This window comes from Bombyx mandarina, chromosome 04 (genome assembly GCF_030267445.1).
Source record: "Bombyx mandarina strain Sakado chromosome 04, ASM3026744v2".
Lineage (NCBI taxonomy): Eukaryota > Metazoa > Arthropoda > Insecta > Lepidoptera > Bombycidae > Bombyx > Bombyx mandarina.
Window position 1 is genome coordinate 13,829,690 of NC_143211.1, and position 24,584 is coordinate 13,854,273.

The 24,584-nt window shown below is 35.9% G+C and overlaps 1 protein-coding gene across 2 annotated transcripts; it reads left to right on the plus strand.

Moving 5' to 3' along the window:
• The first annotated feature begins 1,103 nt into the window (after positions 1-1,103).
• On the plus strand, positions 1,104-22,443 carry rock1 (Rho-associated protein kinase). 2 transcript variants are annotated; one of them, XM_028178379.2, is made up of 13 exons: positions 1,104-1,718; positions 3,190-5,118; positions 5,497-5,657; positions 6,453-6,662; positions 10,001-10,191; positions 10,825-10,999; positions 12,202-12,359; positions 14,529-14,730; positions 15,815-16,083; positions 16,484-16,638; positions 17,497-17,622; positions 18,314-18,521; positions 20,646-22,443. In XM_028178379.2, the coding sequence occupies exons 1-13, from the start codon at positions 1,541-1,543 to the stop codon at positions 20,740-20,742; spliced, it is 4,059 nt and encodes a 1,352-aa protein (XP_028034180.1). In that variant the 5' UTR covers positions 1,104-1,540; the 3' UTR covers positions 20,743-22,443. The 2 variants fall into 2 exon arrangements, with proteins under 2 accessions (XP_028034180.1, XP_028034179.2); XM_028178378.2 differs by lacking the exon at positions 20,646-22,443 and having other exon boundaries at positions 18,314-18,657.
• The last annotated feature ends 2,141 nt before the right edge of the window (positions 22,444-24,584 follow it).

Here is a 24,584-nt window from a genome sequence, read left to right on the forward strand (position 1 = left end):
AAGAACCCTCTCATCGTGGCCGCTGGTAACTATATTCCCGATCCTGCAGACAGAATGGAAAGCAGTCGACGTCGCCCAAAACCCGTCATTTCGGATCCTCCCGATCCACTAACGGTGCTTTTAGGTACCTCAAGCACCGGTCATCGTTCTTCGTAAATTAACCCACAGACAAAGCCCACTGAGTTTCTCGCCGGATCTTCTCAGTGAGTCGCGTTTCCAATCCGATGGTAGATTTTACGAAGCACGGCTCTTGCTAAGGTTCGTGTTAGCAACATGTCAGGCTTGAACCCCGTGAGCTCACCTACTAGTTAAGGCTACGCTAAAATAGCCACCCAGGGCCATCAGGTGGGGAAAAAAAGAACTTCCGTACAAATGGCTCCGAGAGAGCTCAGAAAATTTTGTACCTACTGCTTATGATGTGATGTCTTAAAGAGGCCATATTGAGAATCCGAATTCATGTCATTTTTTTATTTTATAAGTGACTTAATTCGCGTTGCTAACTGATTTCCAAACTAGAATGCAAGATTTAAAAGATTACTCCCACAGCCGCAATCGGTGTAAACTTTTTAATTTGATGATAGAACTTGCTATGATCTTCACGGGTAAGTTGGAACAATCATGTCCTATAGTAAAACAATAGAGTATTATATACCAACCAAGTTTATACGGATTTAATTTCTTAATTCTACCCTACTTTATGAAGGATTGGTTAGTGAAGTTATTTGATTTTACAGATATTATTTTAATACACATCGAGGCTCTTCCTTCTAGACTTACCTCCGTACCATCAGTTATAAAACTTAATTAAATCAATTATAGTTTTGTCTATGATTAATAGAATATAGTCAAATCGTTGTTACATTCGAGAAATCGACTGAATGTCCCAATCTCAAATTTGTAGAATAGATGAAAAACAATTGATCTGAGATATTTTAAGTAAAGGTCGTTAGTATTTCTTAAGTTAAAGAGTACCACTATTAACACTCTTTTTTACTTTTAGTAAAAAAAATTCTAGTGGCCTGATTGATTTGAATCGGGTTAATTAACTGAAACAATAGGTACCCAAAGCCAAATAAAAAAAGCAGTGACCACTAGTTTGAACCTAACTTCAGATTATTGTTCGATCATGATCATAGTACATCCATCAAAAATTAAGCTCGAATTGCTCATTTTACGTTATTTTTTTATATTGTGCCAACTGTAAACGTAAATAAGTGTTTATTAGTAGTTAGAAATTATTATATGGTAATCAATGAATTCTACATGACGTTTGTGTTTGTAAATGTGCATATGCTTTGTTGTGAGAACCACCTTTATCTTCTGTCATTCTATGCCGTAAGCAACTGAAATTTTCGATAATGAAACACAAGTTGCCAATCGAATGTTAGGTTATTGAATAGACGAATGCAAACGAAGCGAAAAATACTTCTAATTTATTGATATGTCGTGAGTAAACTAGTGATCATATTCGGAGAAGCAATTGGGAGAATGTATTGTAGTGTTTAGCCTTAGTGGCCACAGAGATCAAGAACACAACAGGATGGAAGTGAAGGATGAGGATCGCATGAGGCGTCTTCATGCGTTGGAGGAACGTTTGTGTGACCCCCGTTCCACCGGTAATGTGGACTGTCTACTGGATACCGTCACTGCGCTCGTGTCCGATTGTGACCATCCAGCTATTCGTCGCATGAAAAACGTCGAAGCCTACACTAGTAGATGTAAGTAAACAATGCCATAAAATACTGAACTATTGAAAAAATATTTGGATTTATCAAATAGGTACCTTTGGCAACATCACTGTATGTATAAACACATATGTTACTTATTTTCATTAGTGAACTTTTGTTTATAGTTTATATAGATATTTATCTAATGATTAAAAAGATAACAATGCAAGGCAATCAGACTTGAAGTAAGTTTTATCAATTTCATAATAATGTAAGTATATAATTTTACATGCCAGCATGCATTAGATGGCATCTGAAAGGGTTAAGGTACTCTTTATAATAAAAAAAAATAAAAATAAAAAAATTCAATCTACACTAATAGAGGTTGTAAAATCTAATTGGGAAAAAAAGGGAATCCTATAAACCTATTTGATTTATTCATAAATTATGGCAATTTACTGATTATTCTTAATTAAACTATAATTCAGAATTTTAAAAAATCTAAAAAATAACAATCATGATGGTGCTTAAAGTAAGCAATAAAGACAAATTACTAGATAATTAAACTTATAACAGGTTGGAAACAAATATTAATAGCAATCAAAATACTAATAATAGAGGGTTTAGCAATAATGAGACTAGGCAGTGAAAGATTAATGATATTTTTATTTTATTTTGTTTAGACATCTTGAATTTGTATAGGTTGAAAATTGTCACTAACCTATACAAATTATAAAATAATATTCAATTTTTTTTTACTCAGTCTGAATTTTTTTAATATCAATTTATATTTCAAAGAATGTATGCAGAGGAGTAGATGCATAATAGGAACATTTTCTACAGTTGATCTCTTATACATGTAGGCATGCAGTATGCACCTACTCAAAATGTCTTTTAATTTTATTTTACAATTACATCATCATCTGATTTAAAAAAAAAGATCAGATTTATAAAATGATGCTCAATATTGTTATATCAGACTATTGTAACAATTGATGATTGTAAGTCCACCATCAATATCTTGTGTTTTTGTTTTTTTTGAAAATAGATGGAAAGATAGTTCAATGTATGGATTTACCCTTACTTAAGTTTTTTTACATTAATGATATCACCAATTAATAAATGAATTAACAATATCATAATTGGCATTATCACCGTAATATAAGTAACTAGTTTTGATGAAATTTGAACATTATTACTAGCTTTTAAACCAAAGAAAATTACCATAATCTAGATGACAAAATTATGTTACTATAGTCGGATGGTACTTTTCATGTTAATACCTTGCAGTATAATGTGATGGCAGCTGGTAGCCGCTCCTGTATTTTCCAATTTGGAATCATCTTATATTCTGTAATGTTAAAACAGGAAAATCTTAATTTCTGGAACATGATTTAATACTATTGTGTTGACTCACCAGCATTACTATCAGTTTTTGTTTATGGGAAGAGTTCCAATGTAGGGGTTCCAATATTTGGAATAAAAAAATAAATAAGTGACAAATAACTTTTTGTTGTTGTAGATGAAGAGTTTTCTTCAGAAATTATTAATCTGCGAATGAAGGCAGCTGATTTCCATTTAATTAAAGTGATTGGACGAGGGGCATTTGGTGAAGTACAACTAGTCAGACAAAAGTCTACCAACCATGTTTATGCCATGAAACTTCTTAGTAAAGTAGAAATGATTAAGAGGTCAGACTCCACATTCTTTTGGGAAGAAAGGCACATTATGGCCCATGCCAACTCGGACTGGATACTAAAATTACATTTTGCATTTCAAGATCATAAATATCTTTATATGGTAATGGATTATATGCCTGGTGGTGATCTTGTCAGTCTAATGTCGAACTATGACATACCAGAGAAATGGGCAAAATTCTACACAATGGAGATTGTTCTTGCTCTGGATGTTATTCATGGCATGGGATTTGTCCATAGAGATGTAAAACCAGACAATATGTTGATAGATAAACATGGCCATTTAAAGCTAGCCGATTTTGGTACTTGTATGAGAATGGGACTGGATGGTTTAGTTCGAGCAAGCAATGCTGTGGGAACTCCTGATTATATATCTCCTGAAGTTCTGCAGTCACAAAATGGTGAAGGAGTATATGGGCGTGAGTGCGATTGGTGGGCAGTAGGAATATTTTTGTACGAAATGCTTATTGGTGACCCTCCTTTTTATGCTGATAGTTTAGTGGGCACGTATGGTAAAATTATGGATCACAGGAATTCTCTACAGTTTCCTGATGATGTTGAGATCTCAAAAGAAGCAAAGTCTCTAATTAGAGGACTTTTAACTGATAGAACTAAAAGATTAGGTAGAAACAGTGTGGATGAAATTAAACAGCATCCATTTTTTATAAATGATCAATGGAGTTTTGAAAATCTGAGGGATTCTGTACCTCCTGTGGTGCCTGAACTCTCCAGTGATGATGATACTAGGAACTTTGATGATATAGAAAAATCAGATGCACTTGATGAATCCTTTCCTGTACCAAAGGCATTTGTTGGTAATCATTTGCCATTTGTTGGTTTCACTTATAATGGTGATTACCAATTGTGTACTCGCCAAAAGAAAGCAAATGACGTAGTAGACACAATATCTAATAATCATATCAACAACGATGGATCTGAAGCCATATATCAACTAGAGAAACTGCTTGAAAGAGAAAGAGATGGCAAACGTAAACTAGAAGATACTCAAGCTGCCCTATGTGCTCAGCTCGAAGAACTATCACAGAGAGAACTACGCAATAAAAAAATAATTTCTGAAAGCGATAAAGAGGTTGCGTTACTGAGACATGATCTTAAAGAAATTCAACGGATAGCTGAACTGGAAGTAGAATCTAGACGAAAGGCTGAAGCTAATCTCAATGAGGCAAAACGTCGTCTTGAAGAGGAACAAACCAAGAGAACGAAAGAAATGAGTAATTTACACATATACAACGAAAAAATTAACGCATTAGAAAAACAGCTCGAAGAATTGCGAGAGAAACTAAAACAAGAGTCTGAAGCAGCAGCCAAATCTAGGAAGCAAGCTGCCGAGCTATCGGCTGCCCAGGCGGCTGCCGCAGCTGTCAACGACGGCACGGTAACCAGCTTGCGGGCTCAACGTGATGCTCTCGAACGAGAGAGAAGTATTTTATCAGAGGAACTGAGCGAAGTTAAGGCAGCTAGACAACGTTCGGAAGCGGCGGTCACTGAGGCCACCTGCAGACTCAATGCGGCTCATGCAGAATTGGAGCGCACTTCGACACGATTATCTCAAATGATCGCTGATAACAGACAATTAACAGAACGTGTATCTTCACTAGAGAAGGAATGCACTTCATTATCTCATGAGTTAAGATCAGCGCAACATTTATATCAACAAGAGGTGCGTGCACATCAGGACACGCAACGATCTCAGCTTCTCTCTAAACAAGAAGCCAACTTGGAACTAGTCAAGAGTGAGTATTAATAACCTAATGCATCCTTACCTAAATGTATAAAATACTCCCATGCCATATTCCTTATCATGTTGAACTAGCTAAATTGCGCGTCTCATTGAACGATACAAACCAAACATTTGAAATCTTCATGTTTTTGCATGCATCAGGAACATTGGAAAAAATATTGAAAGGTATAGTTCAGTTTGCTAATATACTACTATATTTACTGTGTGTTCTGTGACTAGAAGCACCAATTTCAAAATCACGGTTCCTCTAGTTTAGTTAAAATAATTCCGATTTTATCGGTCATATTAAAATGGATCGAGGTATTATATCCTGTTAATTATTTCTTAACGATGAATGAAAAATTAACTTAAATTTACGTCACGGTAATAGCCCTGCAAACTAAGCTGAACGAAGAAAAGACTGCCAGACAACGGTCGGAATCAGCTTGTCAAGAGAAAGACCGACAGATGTCGATGCTCAGCGTTGATTACAGACAGATGCAGCAGAGACTCCAGAAACTAGAGGGCGAACATCGGCAAGAAAGCGAAAAGGTACTACTATTTTATTAATACGCTTTTATTAGCTTCAGTATGTTTGTAACGAAATCTTTAAACATGATTTTGACTCCCCCTTCAAAACGTCGGATTAACTCGAAATTTGGTATACATACTTATTAAGTATCGATGACAATTCAATATTAAAAAAAAACTGCAAAAAAATATATGAAAAAATTTAATTTCAACTAAAAAATAGAGAATTAAAAATAGTATAAGAAGAGATGATTTTATTGTAAAAAAAGCGTGGGGTACATGGTATCAGTAGTTATAAATATTTTATGAACAGATATGTGTAGAAGGGCTATTTTGATAAAAGATTGATGATTTGATATTCTGAAAAGCACCCCATGCTTTTTTACCAAATAAAATAATTTTTTCTTACACTATTTTTAATTCAAATCTATTAAAAGTTATTTTCTATTTGAAAGCGTATTTTAGTTTTTTTAAACTATTATTTACTAGCTGACATCGATTAAAAGACCTAAACTTTTGTATAAAATAAACTTAGAACAAACAAAAGGAATCCGTCCGACGGGGAACACATCAAATGGAAAACAAAATTGTTATTTTTATTTAATACCGAGCATTTTCATATTTATCTACCTTATAAACCTTGTCTGGACTTCCACAAATAATTCAAGACCAAAATTAACCAAGTTTTAGCGAGACTAACGAACAGCAATTCATTTTTATATATATAGATTTTTTGTGTTTAATTTTTTTATCTATTGTCACCCCTGTTAAAATTATCGTTTTCTCTGAAATATAATTGCCGGGGCTCCTCTGCAGGTGTGCGGGCTGGTCGCGTCGCTGGAGCAGGAGCGCGCGGCTCGGCTGGCGGCGTCGGGCGAGGTGTCGGCGGCGGAGGCGGCGGCCCGCACCGCGCTCGCCGAGCGGGACGCGCGCGCCCGCGACCTGCACGCCGTGCGCGCCGCGCTGCACGACGCCTCCGAGAAACTAGCCGCCGCCAGCGCAGAGCGGGACATGTACTACGCCAGGGTAACGACACCGATACTATATAATCAATCATCGAGATATATAATCAGGAGTTCCCATAGCATTGCTTGCTCGAACTAAACCATCCAGTCCCATTCTCATACAAGTACCAATATCGGCTGGCTTTAAATGGCGATGTTAATCTATCAACTTATTGTCTGGTTTTACATCTCTATGGACAGATGGGCTGTGAGCTCGTCCACCCATCTAAGCAATTAAAAAACTTACTAAAGACCCTATTACCAGTACATTATCTGGGGCTTCTATCAAATACGCTGTGATAAACGTTCTTCGGTTCTTGATAAACAAAATTTTCTTCATAAACATTATACCTAATATTGTGTGATTGATATGTGTATAACATAGAGATATCATTGCCAAGACGGGTCTACGGATGAAAGCAAGATTATTGAACTTTAGCTTCGCTGTTTCATTTATTCACAATACAGAAAAGTAACGATTAAGAATAAAACTTATAGTGGTACGTTTACAGTTTTGAAACCCAACCTCTGCCACGAGAGGCGCATATGATATTACTGAGCGACCGGCACAGTAAACATTTTCACATTATATTTACTTTGAAAATATTCGTAAAGTAAATTGATCGTTTCTGTGTTTACTACTGCCAATTCTTAAAGTCTGTACCGTTCACAGACACGTCAAGTCAATAAAATTACTATAGTACAAGTTTTTTTTTAAATAATATTTTTGGAATATTGTTTCGGATTTTTATCGTACCGTGATTGCGGTTGGTCGAAAAACCTTTGAAAATGTTGTGGAGTTATATGATTCGGTACCAAATTGATTTTGCTAACACAACAACGTCCCCTCATCAATGATTTGACAAATTGATGACCGCTTATGTTAAATGCCTTCAGCTTATTTATTTGCAATCAAATTGTACCACATAACTACACTCATATGATTTAGAAACACCAAGATTAGAAAGTTTATATTCGGCTATTGCTTATAGTTTAGTGACAAAAAAACTTCCTTAATATTATTCGGTATTTTGAGTAAAATTTCTATCGGGGAGATTTGCAGTCATATTATTAAAAAAAAAGTTTGTTATAAAATCAATTAAGTGAAAATGGAACCACTCATTCTTCGCTCATGAATTTGTGGGTAAACAGACAAAAAGCGTTCTATTACAAGTAATTGTCACGGCATTCAGTGACAAACCTCCGTTATTTCTAGTTATGACGCCGTATAAGTTTCATAAATCACAGAATAGCGTTTTCATAATAAATAAAAAACATGCCCACAGCATCTCTGACGTTAAACTTGACCTTTACTTCTGAGATCAACGTAGGAAAATGTATCACGTTTAATTGTTTTTAAGTATAATAATAGATAAACACAGACATATATTATTTGATAATTACAATTGTTTGTGTATATCGCGGAATTGAGTGAAAATCTGTGACCTAGATGGCAACAACAAAATGTAAAATGCGAGCTATGATTACCGTTTCTATTAAAATAAAATATAAACGAACTACGTTTCTTGTGAATTAATCATAATCTCATCGCGCCGAAATAGACTGTCCTCCAGCATTACGACACAGTGACTCATTGTAGACAAGCTAGCACACACATACACATCGGCGCACACAATTTGCCTTATACGTGGTACCTGCGCCTGAGACGACCCCAAGTAAACAAACACTCGATAACGTATGCGGTGGTTTTTCTTCTATTTCATGCCTCACGTACATACTGTTTATTAATATGTGATTTTCTCAATTAAAATACAAGTTCATTAATGATTCACGGAATACGACCGTCAAACTTTTTCCGTGTATTACGATGTCATTGAGCGAGGAGCTTAGTGTTTGAATAACTGTTACACGTTTTTAAATATGAGGATAAAATAGTAGAGGAATGTACGAGATTCCATAGCGAATGACAATAAAAATAAATACGTTATCAAATCGCAACAGCTACACCGGCTGTCTCAAAGTACACTCACATAAATTAATACATTTATTATTGGTCTGCACTGTGCCGTGGTATGTTTCCAGATAGAATAATATGATAAACACATTATGATATCGTGTTCTCGTACCGCTTGTTTCACGATTTGCCAAACTATGAAAATTATTCTTCGCCGACCTTGATATTTACGACAGTCTTTTGAGACGGTTTCTACGGATTGAACTCTTGTTTAAATCTATCGTACGCCGTTCTTAATTAATAAGTTTGTCTTCAAAACTTTAAAAGTGTTGTAGTTTTTGACAATCACAACGTTATCATGACGTTAGCGTAAATGAATATGGTTGTATAAAAAAAAATTATGCTTATACAATTATTATTCGTAATCTCCACTTAGATTCGTTTCCTAGAAAAACAAAGAAGCCTCCTTCAACAATGGGCCGATAAATGTTCTTAGAATTAAAATATATCAATGCAGTATCGTGTTGTGACTTGGCATTTATGTGAAATATGGTATTTCAAGGCTTTCTTGATTGATTGATTGAAAATTCTTTATTGCACAAAAATATTGTATAAAGGCGAATTTAACGCAATGCAGGAACTCTCTTCCAGTTAACCCTCGTTGATGAAATAAAAGATTGAAGAAGTGCGTAGCTGCGATAAAGTTAATACATGGCGATAATTTAAAGAATTATAGTAGACATGATTGAAAATAAACACTAGGTTGTAATTACACTACCAAAATAAACACATAAATACACACATACAAATACATAGATAAGAAATACAAATCAAATAAAATAAATTATATAAACCACAACATACTACAAAACAATCAAGCAATCTGTCTTTTTAGAGATCATGTATCATCTTTTTGGTCGTGCGACAATCATTAAATCGAGAAACAATAATAATGGCCGGGGTTGAATTTGGTGCAACACAGTTACAATAGTGTCTTTACGTTTAAACGTTAATGCTGAACAAACACGGGCCGTGGCAATGAAAACATAACTATAAAACAGTAGCGTTATGACCGCGACCGTCGGGAATGTTGCGTCGCATTAATTTAATTTCCTGGTCATCATCAGCCACTCTAATAATGTTGTGGAATGAAATGCGCCTCCGCTTATCTTATTTACGATTAATGTTTTACAAACATTCACGACTGGCGGTGACTTATGAACGTGTGACGTGAAGCTTATTATTTGATAATTGAATCTCATCTCGAGAGACCATTAAATTCTTTTAATAGCTCGTTAAATGTCTCAAGATGGTTTATACTTTATAACGTGTACGATATTCTCGATAATTGGCTTTTATTAGGCAATTGTTAAAGTTAGTCTTGACTTTATGAATAAAAAAATATGTTTATCGATCATGCCTTAAAGTGAAATTGTTTTTTACAGAGTGAAGAGTTGCGCTCTCAGTTGGAGAATGAGCAACACTACTGCCATGTGTATAGAAGTCAGGTCAACGAGATCCGCACCCAGGTGGAGGAGAGTTCTCGCGCTGCCCGGGACCTCGAACAAGAAAGATCCAGCTTGTTGCATCAATTACAGCTCGCCATCGCTAGGGCTGACTCTGAGGCTATTGCAAGGTTAGAAGCACACCAAACGATCAGAACTGTTTTTTGTGATTAAATTGATAATATTCATCATAGTAATATTCAATTTAGTAGTATTGGGTATCGTTCTATATATCAGAATCCCGCGCAACACTACTACAAAATTAGATTTATTATTTTGAAGGTTACAGGCAAGTATAAGATACAGTTTACAGTACAAATACAGTAGCTCACAGTTAAGATACAGTTTGAAGGCTATCTGCATGGCTTACTTGGTTCCAACGGTTAAATTAAACCAAAGAATAAATACTTTAAATCTAATTAAAACTATTATTCTAACTGATTTTTGCCTGATAATTCAAATTCGACCATAATCACAGCACCTAAAAAATTTAATTCATTTTCATATTACATGAATTTTATGCTGTTTTATTATTGATATTATCAAGTAAAAAATATTTACAACACAAAAAAGAATTTTGACACGGTCATAAATTGTAAAACAGTCAGTAACAAAAATGGTACTTAACTATTTTATCTTTGCTTATTTATAATTTAAATATTTGATACTAGTGATGTAGTAGCAGTGAGTTTAATTCTCAAAATTATATCTAAATTACAAACCGACTCGTTTGCGTTGTTATTATAACAATTATTATGTTACAGATCGATAGCGGAAGAGACAGTTGGTGAACTGGAGAAGGAGAAGACAATGAAAGAGTTAGAGATGCGGGAAGCTGTGTCCCAGCATCGCGCCGAGCTGGCGGCCCGCGACAACATGCTGCAGGGCCTGCGGGACCGGGACCACGAGAACCGCGCCACCATCGACCTGCAACGGAAGGTACCCTCACTCTTGGCTGCTCAAACCAAAATCAACTCAACTCCAATAAACATAGAGCTTATTCTCATCAATCATAATCTGAACGAATATACCAACTGAAATGATGTATACTTTACTGGTGGCATGAATTCATTTAGTATTGAGTTAGGTTGAGGATATACAATGTTTCCAGTAAATTTGATAAAGAAATTGTTATGGGTTAATTTCGCGTTTTACCTGTTCGTTACTGTGTAATTTTATTGTAATGTTTGGTTAAGTCTGTGTATTAATACTTGTGTTAATCATAATATTGTTTTAAAAAACTCTAAATTTAGACGATTTGATAGAATTGCTCGCAAATAGAGTAGTGTGGAACATTGACCATCCCATTACAAATAGAGTAGTCCCTCAGAGCTAAGAGAACAACTGACTTCAATGAGCAATGACTTTAATGGTTGAGCCCTGCTGGCGTTAAGTAAGTTGCTGCAACCCGGACAGATCACAAGTGAATACTGACACTGCCCATCCCTCACACTGAGGCTGGTGCAAGTCTTAATGTCATTGTAATTATATATACCTGCTTAAAAATTTGATAAAAGCCCTTAAAGACAATGTTAAAAAAATTAATCTTAGCAGCCTCACCGGACACTCTACTGTTATATACACTTTGTGAGTTAGAGTACTCAAATGAACCTCAATTGCAGAAAGACGATAATATGGCAAAGGGAAATTTAAAAAATGATATTTGCGCATAATTTTCTAGAAAATTACTTACTGGACACGAAAGAAAGTGTTATAGAAAAAGCTTAAATTATACTAAGGTCTAGTTGTAGTGATAAGTCTAAAAAAGATCTTCTCTCCCCACGTAGAAGACTTCATAAAGCAATTCATATCGACGCTTCAAGGGCAAACGTGACTAAGCGACAATAACTGCTTTGTACATAAATGATAGGCAATAACCATATTCGATACACAAAAAAAAAAAATTCTAGGTCTATTAAAATCATTTCAATCATACAGCTAGATTCGTAAAAATAGAATTTTTTTCAGGTATTTCAACTTTAAATTAGTCTACTGTAAAGTTCACGCATTGTCGCCTAGTCACATTTGCCTTTCAAGCGTCGATATTCTCTGTGTCGAAATAACTCGAGGTCCTTGTAATAATTTTGTAATAAGTTCAAATAGCTTAGAATGGGTGACTAGATGCGCGTTGTTGTGGGCAGGAGGTGGACGAGCTCCGGCGCAGCGGCACGGCGCTGGCGGAGCGCGTGGCGTCGCTGCAGCGGCTGCAGGACGAGCTGGACCGACTCAACAAGAAGCTCAACTCTGAGATCATGCTCAAGCAGCAGGCGGTCAACAAGCTCGCCGAGATCATGAACAGGTGACGTAGCCCCCGGGAGCTCGAGGGCGTATATAAGACTTTTTTATTGCCCTTGTAGGCAGACGAGCATACGGCCCACCTGATGGTGAGTGGTTACTGTCGCCCATGGACTTCAGCAATGCCAGGGGCAGAACCAAGCCGCTGCCTAACGCTTAATACTCCTAATCTTACTAATATCTACTCTTAATAATATCGTCTTTTGGCATTAAAAGTGTACAATTTCCAAAAATATCCGAAATTGATATATGCGGAATCATTTGGTATCACCAGTATTTTTCTCATAAATACTGTCAAAAGAGCCTCGTTTAGATTTAGTTTATTTTTTTTTAGTTTACCTATATTTTGACTACTATTAACAAAACTTAATACATAATTTTATCTTACTTTAAAAAACAGATAATGTAACTGGTAAAAAAATATATTCGCAAACATGATTAATATTAAAAATATCACATATTAAACCTTTAAAACCTTCGATCAATAATAGTACTAGATTAAAGATCAGGAACAAAAATAAGACGCTCCAGTGGCCACGTTTGCCGACACGAAAACATCTTCATTTCTTAGAAAAAAGTTTAATAATGTTAACGACTTCAGTTTATTCTAAACCTTAATACTTAAACATAAAGTTTAATTACCATTGCAAAATATATGTATTTAGGTCCTTTCGTCAGAAAAAGAATATTATGGAATAAATTTAAAATGTCACTTGAACATAAAAAGACATCAGTACAAAAATATTTATTCTAAAATGATACTTAAAGCCTAATTTATAAGGTTAAAAATATTTGTTTAAAATTTCGTGCTTATTGTATTGTGGAACTAGATGTAGTTCTTGGTATTACATTTCAATGCTCAGAACACAGTAAGTATTGAAAGACATAGAGTTGCAGAATATACATATTTGTTTTAGGTTTGTTTTGTATGGTCGCAACTATTTTTGACCGATTCAAAAAAGTAGTAGATAATATTTTACATTGCCGCTATTACAACAAATAGGTGATAAAAAATAAAATTGAATAAAGTAAAAAAAATATGAAAGGAAACACGATACATGTTTTCCACGTATTCTTTATACAGAAGTAATTAAAACAATAATGTAGGTTTAATTACCTTTAAACAGATTCAGTTTGTTATAAAGCTGTCTTTTAGAAGTCATTTTTATATGAGCGGTTTCTTTTTTACAAATATAATGTAATCTTATATCAATGAATTTGTCTATAATCAGTTTAATTTAGGCTTATTTTATGGCTGTGTTCGTTTCCCCCAGAAAACAAATCCTTTTCAGCATATACGCTTAAATTATTATAATATTTACACATACATATAAAGTTTTTTTAATACTTTTTTGCATTGATTTGCCACCACCATTGAACAATTCTAGAATTTTTATAAGGGTTCTATATTTCTTCTCCTCTTTCTTTCGCGACAATATATATCCATTGTGCACAGCGACAAGGGGCTACTAGGAAATCTACAAACAAAAATAACATTATAAAATAACAAAACTACTCTATGCATTCCCTGTTCAAGAATTGGTGATGTTTGTTACAATAGTTGGTGCCTTGTTGCAAACATTGGCCAAACAATTACAATATTCGTAAATTGTGTTTTATTTACAATATAATTGTGTTTATTATTTTATGAAAAACACTTAATAATATAAGTTTACCAAAAAAAGATATTCCTTCCAAAACCTTGGTGTTACGGTGGTTTTTTACTCAGTTTTTGAACGCGCATTGCAGCGTTTTGACGTCTTAGTGTTGGCTATGATTGGACCATACTAATTTGAAATAAGACCACAAATAAATTTGTGGTCTTATTTTTCGGGCCGTTTTTGAAGCGCTAATCGCGAATCTAGTAGTATTATTGATCGAAGTTTAAAACACTCTCCTGTAAAATTAGTAAGATTTGAGATTATACAGTTTTAACGCTAGAAGACAATATATCGCACACCTAGATCTAAAGAGATATTAACTCAAAAAAGCACTTTTCAGAAAACACGACAAACTGTTTTCTGTGTCCATGTACACTGTAGAAGCGTTTTGTTTTTATAGTTTACTTTATTTATACACAAGAATAATTATCGCAAGCGAAGCGAAGCAAAGCGAAGCGAGGGCGGGCCGCTAGTATGTTATACAAATGAAAATGTAATTAATTTATTAACAGGAAAGACATGAACCCGACTGCGGGCAAGAACAAGAGCAAGATGTCGGTCCGGAAGGACAAGGATTACCGCAAGCTGCAGCAAGAGCTGACCCGGGAGAAGGAGAAGTTCGACCAGCACATCTCGAAGCTGCAGCGGGACCTGCAGGACTGCCAGCAGCAGTTGCTGGACGAGCAGTCCACCAGGCTTAGACTTGCCATGGAGGTTAGAAAATATTATATTAATGGTGGTAGGACCTCTTGTGAGTCCGCACGGGTAGGCACCACCACCCTGCCTATTTCTGCCGTGAAGCAGTAATGCGTTTCGGTTTGAAGGGTGCGGGCAGCCGTTGTAACTATACTGAGATCTTAGAACTTATATCTCGAGGTGGGTGGCGCATTTACGTTGTAGATGTCTATGGGTTCCAGTTATCACTTAACACCAGGTGGGCTGTGAGCTCTTCCACAATAAAAATAAAAAATAAGCAATCTAAGCAACTAAAAAAAAGTTCAATTGACATTTTAATTGAGGACCATAAACAATTTAGGAACTGAGAAAAACTATTCAAAATTACTCAAGAAAGAATGTATTCTAAGATTTAAGAGTCAACTCATAAGCTAGTTTTTTTATTTCATTTCGATACGAGACTATTACAATATTGTCAAAGTGATCGCGTCAAAGGAAACAAGCATTCCTTTTTTAAAGTAATAAACAGATACATTTCCTAAGGGCTACTCTAAAATAAAGATGAATGTATTCGTTACATTGTCTATGGAAAAACAAAAAACAAAATACGTCAGACTTTCTGGCGGGGACGCGAGGAGTGAGGTTGTGTGATTTGTTTTATTTTGTCTATTTAGTGTTTCCTCAGGTTTAAATGTGTAATAACGGTGGTTTATTAACTATTTAGTATCTGTGAAAGTGCATATATGTGGGAAAATAAAACAAAGCCGCTGGACGTAACTTCTCGGGATTCTACAAAAAGTCCACTGAAAAAGTCCCAGTAAATGACCACCATTTTACTGAGATTATATTCATCCCATATCATCTCATCTCACTTCATTTAATTTCATCCCAGTTGATTAATGTCTCAAATTAATCAACTTTATTTCATTTAACTCCATGTTATCATTTTTCATAAAAATAAGAATATAAATTAAAATAAGAGATGATGTAAAGGTCTTAGTTACCAGGTCATAAAATCCCTAAAAAAAAAAAAAAAAATACGTCAACTTGTTCAGTGTTAGATTATCTAGTACAGATTTAACGCCAGTTCAATGTATTGAAGTGGTTAACATAACATTTCCAGGTTGACAGCAAAGACGCTGAGATCGAACAGCTGAAGGAGAAGCTCGCCGCGCTCACCAGCGAGACGGCGTCGCAGTCGTCGGCCGACGCGGAGGACGGCGAGAACGAGCAGATCCTCGAAGGCTGGCTCTCGGTGCCGTTCAAGCAGAACATACGCAGGCACGGCTGGAAGAAGCAGTACGTCGTCGTTTCCTCCAAGAAGATCATCTTCTACAACTCGGAGAATGATAAACAGAATACCACAGATCCCGTCATGATTTTGGATTTGAGGTTTGTGACCCTTTGATGTAGATTACTTATTTCCGCTCTGAATTCTGCAGCTGGAAGCAGAGAGTGAGTGTTATATATATAGAGAATATATAACATCTCATGATCTGGTCTTCCTGCGTATTTTTGTTAATATAAATAAGGAATAAAATCGTTTTTTTAGAACAAACAAAAATAATACACTAAATATCTTAAAATAGATGCTAAATAACTAGGTCATGATTTTTACATAAACCCTAAGAGCTATTTAAATTAAAAAAATAATGGTTTTGTCACTTCAATCTGCTTCTCTTGTGGGAGTTGTAGCTATTAAGATTGGACGTAGAGAGTTTACTCCATTTAAGAGGGCTATCTATTTCCTCTAGTTTAAATTATCTTAAGGAATGAAACCTCGTTTCCGCAGCAAGGTGTTCCACGTGCGCTCCGTGACGCAGGGCGACGTGATCCGCGCCGACGCGAAGGACATCCCGCGGATCTTCCAGCTGCTGTACGCGGGTGAGGGGGAGGCGCGCCGCCCCGACCAGCAGGACCAGCCACAGGACTCCACCGACCATCAAGGTGCGCAATACTGCACACTCAGTTATAATTAGTGGTCGGAGTAGGTAGATTGATTTTATATACATGCGTCAAAATTTTATAATATGGACATGCCATTTTATCCATAATGATAATTTTTTTAAATTGGAAATATATATTTTAATCCTCATCGGATACAATTTCTATATTTATGAGATAAAGTAACAAAAAAAGACCTTTCTAGGTTTTGTCTCACACTCATGCAAGCGTCTTTTCTAATTCAACAGAAAGGGACAAAATACGGTCTAACTATTCCAAGGTGATTTTGTATAAAATAAAATACTGATTTCTTTCACCATTAGCTAGCACTGGTAGCGTAGATTAATATTATTAATACGTTTTTCACTTTAAACACAGATTCATGCTAATTTCAAAAGTCCGGAACACACACACAAAATGTCAAAATGATCACAAAAAATATGAAGTTCCGGTATTTTGGAGGCATATCCATATTATCCTCTACGTTTGACGTCAACGACCTTAAATCAATCTACCTACTCCGACCTCTAGTTATAATACTATTTATTTGTCTGTTCATCTTGTAGGGGAATGTTATCAGTTATTAGCGACATACGTTAGTCAATCGGTGGTTAACGTACAGAGATCCACCGTGGTTGCTGACGCGATTAAACATTTGATTATACGTAGGGTTTTATTGACCGCTCCAATGAGGGTTCCGGAGGACTACGCACAACGCACAATAAAGACCTTTGCAAAATGTATTTTTAATCCCAATTTTTAAGCGGTATAATGTCAGGAATCGCCACACCTACTATACGTCTTCGTCTGTCTGTCTGTGAGGACGACGGAGATTGTTCATTTTTGCTGCGTTTATTGCAGGCAACACGGTGCAGCACAAAGGCCACGACCTGGTGAGCATCACGTACCACATCCCGACGGCGTGCGAGGTGTGCACGCGGCCGCTGTGGCACATGTTCCGGCCGCCGCAGGCCTACGAGTGTCGCCGTGAGTACTCCGACAACCTTCCTACTGGAGCACGCGCTCTCATCCGCATTTGTGTCTGTTTTTTTTTTGTGCCATAGATAAGTGGACGAGCTCACAGCCCACCTGGTGTGAAGTGGTTACTGGAACCCATAGACATCTACAACGTAAATGCGCCACCCACCTTGAGATATAAGTTCTAAGGTCTGAGTATAGTTGCAACGACTGCCCCACAATTCAAACCGAAACGTATTACTGCTTCACGGCAGAAATAGGCGGGGTGGTGATACCTACCGGCGCGGGCTCACAAGAGGTCCTACCGCCAGTAATTACGCAAATTATAATTTTGCAGGTTTGATTTTCATTACACGATTCTTTAAGGCAAAGCCACACTTTAAAGTCACATCAATCACACACAAAATGACGGAAAATCGCCTTAGATGGTATGGCCATATCATGAGACGGGACGAAGATCATGTGGTGAAGGTCGCATTGGGCTTGCCAGAACAAAAGAAAGGTAGAGGCCGTCCGCCATCGATCTGGTGGTCACACATCGAAAGAGACCTTAAGAAAGCCCAATTGCCAAAACCGACAACCCAGGACAGATCAGCCTGGCGCCGTAGAGTGAGGAGACCCGACCCCAGATAACGGGAACAGGGACGGATAGTAGTAGTAGTAGATTTTGATTACACGATGTCAATGTGACTCGTTGCAGGGTGTCGGATGAAGATCCACGCGGAGCACCTGACGGAGGGCGAGGGCGTGGCGGCGTGCAAGCTGCACGCGGACCGCGCGCGCGAGCTGCTGCTGCTGGCGCCCGCCGCGCCCGAGCAGCGCCGCTGGGTGGCCCGCCTGGCGCGCCGCGTGCAGCGCCACGGCTACCGCGCCGCGCACCACAACCACGACCATCGCCTCTCGCCCAGGTACGCACGCACGCCCCCCACACATACTCGTACTAACTATGCACATACAAAAGGACCATGCCCATTTTCTTTGGGCGTTTGGGCCCCTAAAAAAAGTCGTGTCATGATGGTTTTAACTTAATTTGAAAGAAAAAGAAATATCGTTTCATATTCAGAAAACGATTTTTATATTCTCACCCAGTTCTAAGAGAAATCCGGTTTTTTTTTGCAGCTAATATGAAGTTGTTAATTGTTTTCATCGAAATCAATAATCGCTCCCATAATTAGTTACAGTGTGAAATAAGTTAATTGTGGTTAATTTTGCTAGAAATAAGCCCTTATGTACATTTTATTATTATTAGTATATCCTCATAATAATAATAAAATCAAAGTGGTTTCTGAGAATGGACTTCGTTGACCCTTCTTTCGGAAATGAAAATCCGGAAGCCGGCAACGATATTCGCCGCACACGGGCCACCGGCCACAACAACAAAACGCATATTTCCTGTAATTTTCATACATTTTATATGTAGCATGTGACGGCCATCGGCGTCAACCGTGTGCGGCGAGTCTATGTATAATGTATGAAAATTACAGGAAATATGCGTTTTGTGGTTGTGGTCGGTGGCCCGTGTGCGTCCTTACCTTTCCCCAATGTACAGATACACTTGCTTCTACTGTGTTACTAAGTTGTATTGAAGTCATTAGTGCGACCAAGTTTTAGCTGTATTTCTTATACATGGGGCCTATGAAATCAAAGGCAGCTAAACGCCAAAAGGGTTTAACTATGGCAGTAATATTCTCATTCTTTATAAATTTGCTTTAAAATAAAGAATATCGTAGCTACCCGAACAAAGTTATTTCAGTTTCTCAAACCGGGAGTGTTGCTAACATTGGCCCTAGCAAGAGCAGTACTTCGATGGATCAGAAGGATCCGTAATGACGTGTTTAGGGCCGATTTTTGTAGTTTGATTTTATAGGCCTCACATGTTCTATACTTACACTTATACTTCATACAACTCTTACATGTAACACACTCACACTCTCACTCTGTCACTAACACTCACACTCAAACTCTCGCTATCGTTGTCACAATAAAAGAGAGCCATTGATATTATGTTGTTATTGTTATTAACTACTAGTGTTAGCAATTCCGTTTTTTAAATAGTTACGTTTATCCAACAAATATGTTGTAAACATTAACAGTTATAATAATAGATTACTAATACTTAATTTCTTTATTCAATTTTTTTTTTAATGCTTGGATGGGTGGACGAGTTCACAGCCCACCTGGTGTTAATTGGTTACTGGAGCCAATAGACATCTACAACGTAAATGCGCCACCCACCTTGAGATATAAGTTCTAAGGTCTCAACTATAGTTACAACGGCTGCCCCACCCTTCAAACCCAAACGCATTACTGCTTCACGGCAGAAATAGGCAGGGTGGTGGCGCCTACCCGTGCGGACTCACATGAGGTCCTACCACAGCGTAGGTAGGCAGCGGCTTGGCTCTGCCCCTGGCATTGCTCACGTCCATGAACGACGGTGACCATTTACCCTCAGGTGTACCGTATGCTTGTCTGCCTACAAAGGCAATAAAAAAAAATCGAAATTCGACTATAATTAATTGAAGTTATAAGATTGTACACTATTATGATTCTATTTTTAAAGATTATTATACTTCTATAATCACAAATCTTGCCAAGACTACATACACTATAGAAAAATATTAATAAAGACAAACAATATTTAATCTATTCTCAATTTGACCAAAGACGTCAAGAACAAAAGTGACAATAAATAAATAGTATGCATGCGTGTACGCGTCAAATACATGGTAGTGTGTGTAATGTTTTTTTATTGATTTAATGTATTTTTTAGGCATAATTTAAAAAAATATTAACATTCTGCTTCTCTATATTCTCTATAAGTGTAGGAAATTTCATACTCCTCCGTCAGCGCAATTTTTGTAAAAAGGGATACAAAGTTTTTCCTTCATGTATTAATTAGAACTTATATCTCAAGGTGGGTGGCGCATTTACGTTGTAGATGTCTATGGGCTCCAGTAACCACTTGACACCAGGTGAGCTGTGAGCTCGTCCACCCATCTAAGCAATGAAAAAAAAAAGTGTGTATATTGCAGGGACTCTATGCGCTCGAACCTGAAGTCGGCCGCGCACCTGAACGTGTCCCAGCGCAGCTCCACGCTGCCCGCCAACGCGTCCATGCAGCGGCAGTGACGTCACCCGCCCCGCCGGACGCGGCGCCATCTAAGGAATTGATTTATCGGCTTGTTTCGTCGCGATTACGGTTTTTTTTATACTAACATTTTTGGGTCTTTTAGTTTAGAGAAAATGTTACGTTCTGTTTGAAATGCGCTTTAAATCGAAGTTCCACTGGAGGAAACGTTGCAAAATCGTTTTTGATCTGGCTGACGTTAGGAATTTATATTGAATCTTTGATATTTTGTACCTACCATGATCCGTTGTATAAAAGTAGCTAGTCTTAAAAATTAAAGTTAGGTCGAAAAAATTTTTTTAATTCTAAATTATATCAGCGTAACAGCTGTGATAGTTATTGAAAATGTTGATATTTTGTACTTATTAAAGTTTACCGTTGATCCAGCGGTCACCCCTCAATTGTATAGGAAAGACATTAATTTAAATAATTTTCTAAATCGCACGGGCAAATACGGTGGTGCTATATTTCGAACTGTGTCCGCAACAAGGAATTCATCGCGCCTCTGCCGGTGTGCTTTTTTTACGCTTTACATAATTGTATTCACAAAATTTCGGAACTGTTGTAAGTTTACACTAACATAAGACAAAAAAAAAGAACTCCAGTAATACTGATTTTTACAATCGTTTAGCTCATTGGGAACTAGAACGATTAGAATAATTCATTTTTCAAATCAATTTTTTCAAATTTCAAACTCCCCACTATAAACAATATAATCATTTTTGGATTGTTTTTATATATTTGCATTTCACATAAATTATACAATTGTTTGTAATGAAGATTATCGGTGTCGGAAAATTAATTTACCAGACATCATTTATTTTATGGACGAGTTATTTCTCATCTTTGTTATCGGCTTGATAGGAAAACAGTATCGGAACTCGTATCCCTTAGCTTTGAATTAAAAAAAAACAATTACAGGTATTCTACAGCCGCTAACATCGGACTGCACAGTTCAATGAACTGTAGTCGGACTAAATAAATTTGAGCAATTATTGCATTGTTTTTCACCATTAAATACTTTTTGTTTTTTATATTACCTCTCTCTTGCTTATCATTGATTATAGTTTAATTTATATGTTGTATTAAACTGAACAGGGATATTAAGACAAATAAATGTTAATAATAATAATATGTAATACTATAATTAGAGTTTGTGTTAATAATTAATGACGACAATTGCGTCTGAAATCTAGATACATTTATTTTTTAAAAGCCGTATAATGTTTTGTGTATTCCGAATTGCCTAAATAAATGTAATTTTTTTTAATTTAAAATACTAACTACTACTACTGTGAGGGACCCATAAAATTTAGAATAAGTTCATTGTACACATTGTCCCTTAAGCATTTTCAGATGAACGAATAAACGGTGCCATACATTTTTAATATTCCGAACTGAGCCGTCATGAATATTTTGCTCAAACGAGATAGTACTTTAAAATTTAAATTCAGCGTGATACTTAATTTTTTGTAAGATTCTCTTTGTGGGCTTCCTTATTGGATCAGTTGTTTGTGTATTCTAAAATACGAAATCGATGTAATATAAACGTTTCAAGCCTAAAGCGAATGTGATGCGTAGGTTATCAAAACTAAGCTTCGGCCTATTGTTAGGTGAATAGTGCGTCTATAGGTCTGAGTAAATTTAAATTATTCGAAAGCAATAATTCGAGTGTCTTATAAATAAATGCTCTATGATTTTGATACTCTATTTTTGTCCTTTTGAAGGTGGTGCCAAAATATTTGACGTTTGGTTCCAATATAATATATATCTATACATACATATATACGATGCGTGTTGCTTGATGTTGTACAGCTCTCGGATAATTCTCATTAGTATTGTTATTGAAATATCAACACCAACGTTATTTAGCTTAAAGCTCACGTTTTCTAGAAACACGAACGGGCCTTGTTACATGAAAATATAAGTTGTGATTTGAAAGTACAAAATATAGAGGGGAGTTGAAGAACTGAAGTGCGGTGGGGAGGGTGGGTGCAGTCTCGTGACGTCACAAGCCGCGTGACGTCACGCGCGAGGCAGAACACCCGCGGTGCTAGAGGGAAGTGTCCAGAACATTGTTACTGCTTTTTCTTGTTGATCTTAACAATTCTGTGCCTACAGTTATAGTGCAGTATAATAGTGCAAATGTCCAATTTCGTCCCGGATGAATTTATTAAACAAAAATGATCCATAAAAAACGGTTCTTATCTGGAAAGAGATAAAAATGGATATCTAAAAAATAACAGTACAAATTTGGATCATGTTTCGTTTATAAATTCGTTTAGGACAAAATTCTTATAGACAAACGGTACAGAAATCGTAAAATGCTCCGTATGATGATCGGTCTGCACACTGTTTACATTCCTTCAACTAAATCTATGTTGAATTTTGTTTACTTTAGTTTATAGAATGACTCGAGTACGTTAACAGTTGCTTGTTCAGAAATCGCTTCACGTTTTTTTTTTCTTTTATTATATAGTAGAGTAAGTTTGAAACAATCTCCATCGTTCACGTACTGACACACGAATTTCAAATTATGTACTTAAGTGTTTTGATAAATTGAAATTCATCGTAGGTTTACGCTTATTTTTTGAATGCATTTTTTTAAATAATACTTTTTTTTTTTTAAATTAGGGCAGCTATTGCATTGTTCGCGTTATTTCATTCCATAATTATTGTGTCGTGTTTTTTTTTTTTTTGTGGTCAACGAGTTCGGAAATGGTTCTTTTTTTTGTTGCCAAAGAAATTTTTTTGAAATTTCGATTTTAACAAAATGAAGCAGTTTGTTGTGTTCGAATGATTAAATTACATGTTATTCATTTTGCTTGTCATTAAATTAATGCAGAGATAATAGTTGTTATTTCATTACTTATGCATAATTAATTATATGAGCATTTTTAAAATATGACATTTTCCGGGAGTATTTTTGTTGTTTGTTGACGCGAAACTGTTAAAGCGAATCTAGAAATACTCCCGTTTGTCTTTAACGATTAACACTAATGGACAATGTAAAGTCATCATGTAAATTATTTATATTAATAATATTATAATTGAATTGCATCATTCATTATCGTAACGTTTTATTTATCATGCTAATGTTATAAGTTCCTAACTAGCTAGCTTTTCATTTGTAAAGAAGCCGCGTTAGGCCCATCGCTGGCTTAGTTTCGGCAACAGTTCAATTAGTCTGTAATAGTGCCGGGGCCTCTGCAAGTCTGTAACGCGCGGACTTGTCTATGGTCGGAATGCAATACGGAGGAACCACGTGCCTTAGAGCTGCGGCCCGATCCCATATCACTTAGACTAACTTGTGTATCAATAATAAATTCAAAATGTACATAATGTTTTGAAATAAATCAATATTTTATGGATTTATTAAGGATTTTGTATATTGTAAAGATTATTAATTTTATCATAAAATTAATGCCTAGCAAATAAGTGCTACATTTGTGGAAAAAATAAATAACATTTAAAAAACATAATTGTTTAATTTTCAACATTTTCATTTATTACAATACAATGCGATTGCAAAAAATATTCATAGATTATTTTAAAGATATTATATAATATATACAATAAAAATAAATATTTAAACAATACATTTGTTGTCGTTACAGTAATATTCGAATAAATTAAAACGTGTTGAACAAATTGTACATTCTATAACGTGCTGTTCATTACAATGAAGTTTGCAATCAGTAATTAAAAATATATAAAAAAAAGTAATTTGATTTTGTTAAAATTACTAAAACGAGTATTTTATACATGCAATAAAATTAGATAATTATATAAAATTTTCTGTAAATCGGACTTTTAATAATCTTTATTTAATGATATAATTATT

Bases quoted from the DNA above. Each gene is read 5' to 3' on its own strand.
- rock1 (XM_028178378.2), top strand. From the start codon at position 1,541: ATGGAAGTGAAGGATGAGGATCGCATGAGGCGTCTTCATGCGTTGGAG. The intron at 5,658-6,452 runs GTACTACTATTT...GCTCCTCTGCAG, and splicing joins ATCGGCAAGAAAGCGAAAAG to GTGTGCGGGCTGGTCGCGTC. The intron at 17,623-18,313 runs GTGAGTACTCCG...GACTCGTTGCAG, and splicing joins GCAGGCCTACGAGTGTCGCC to GGTGTCGGATGAAGATCCAC.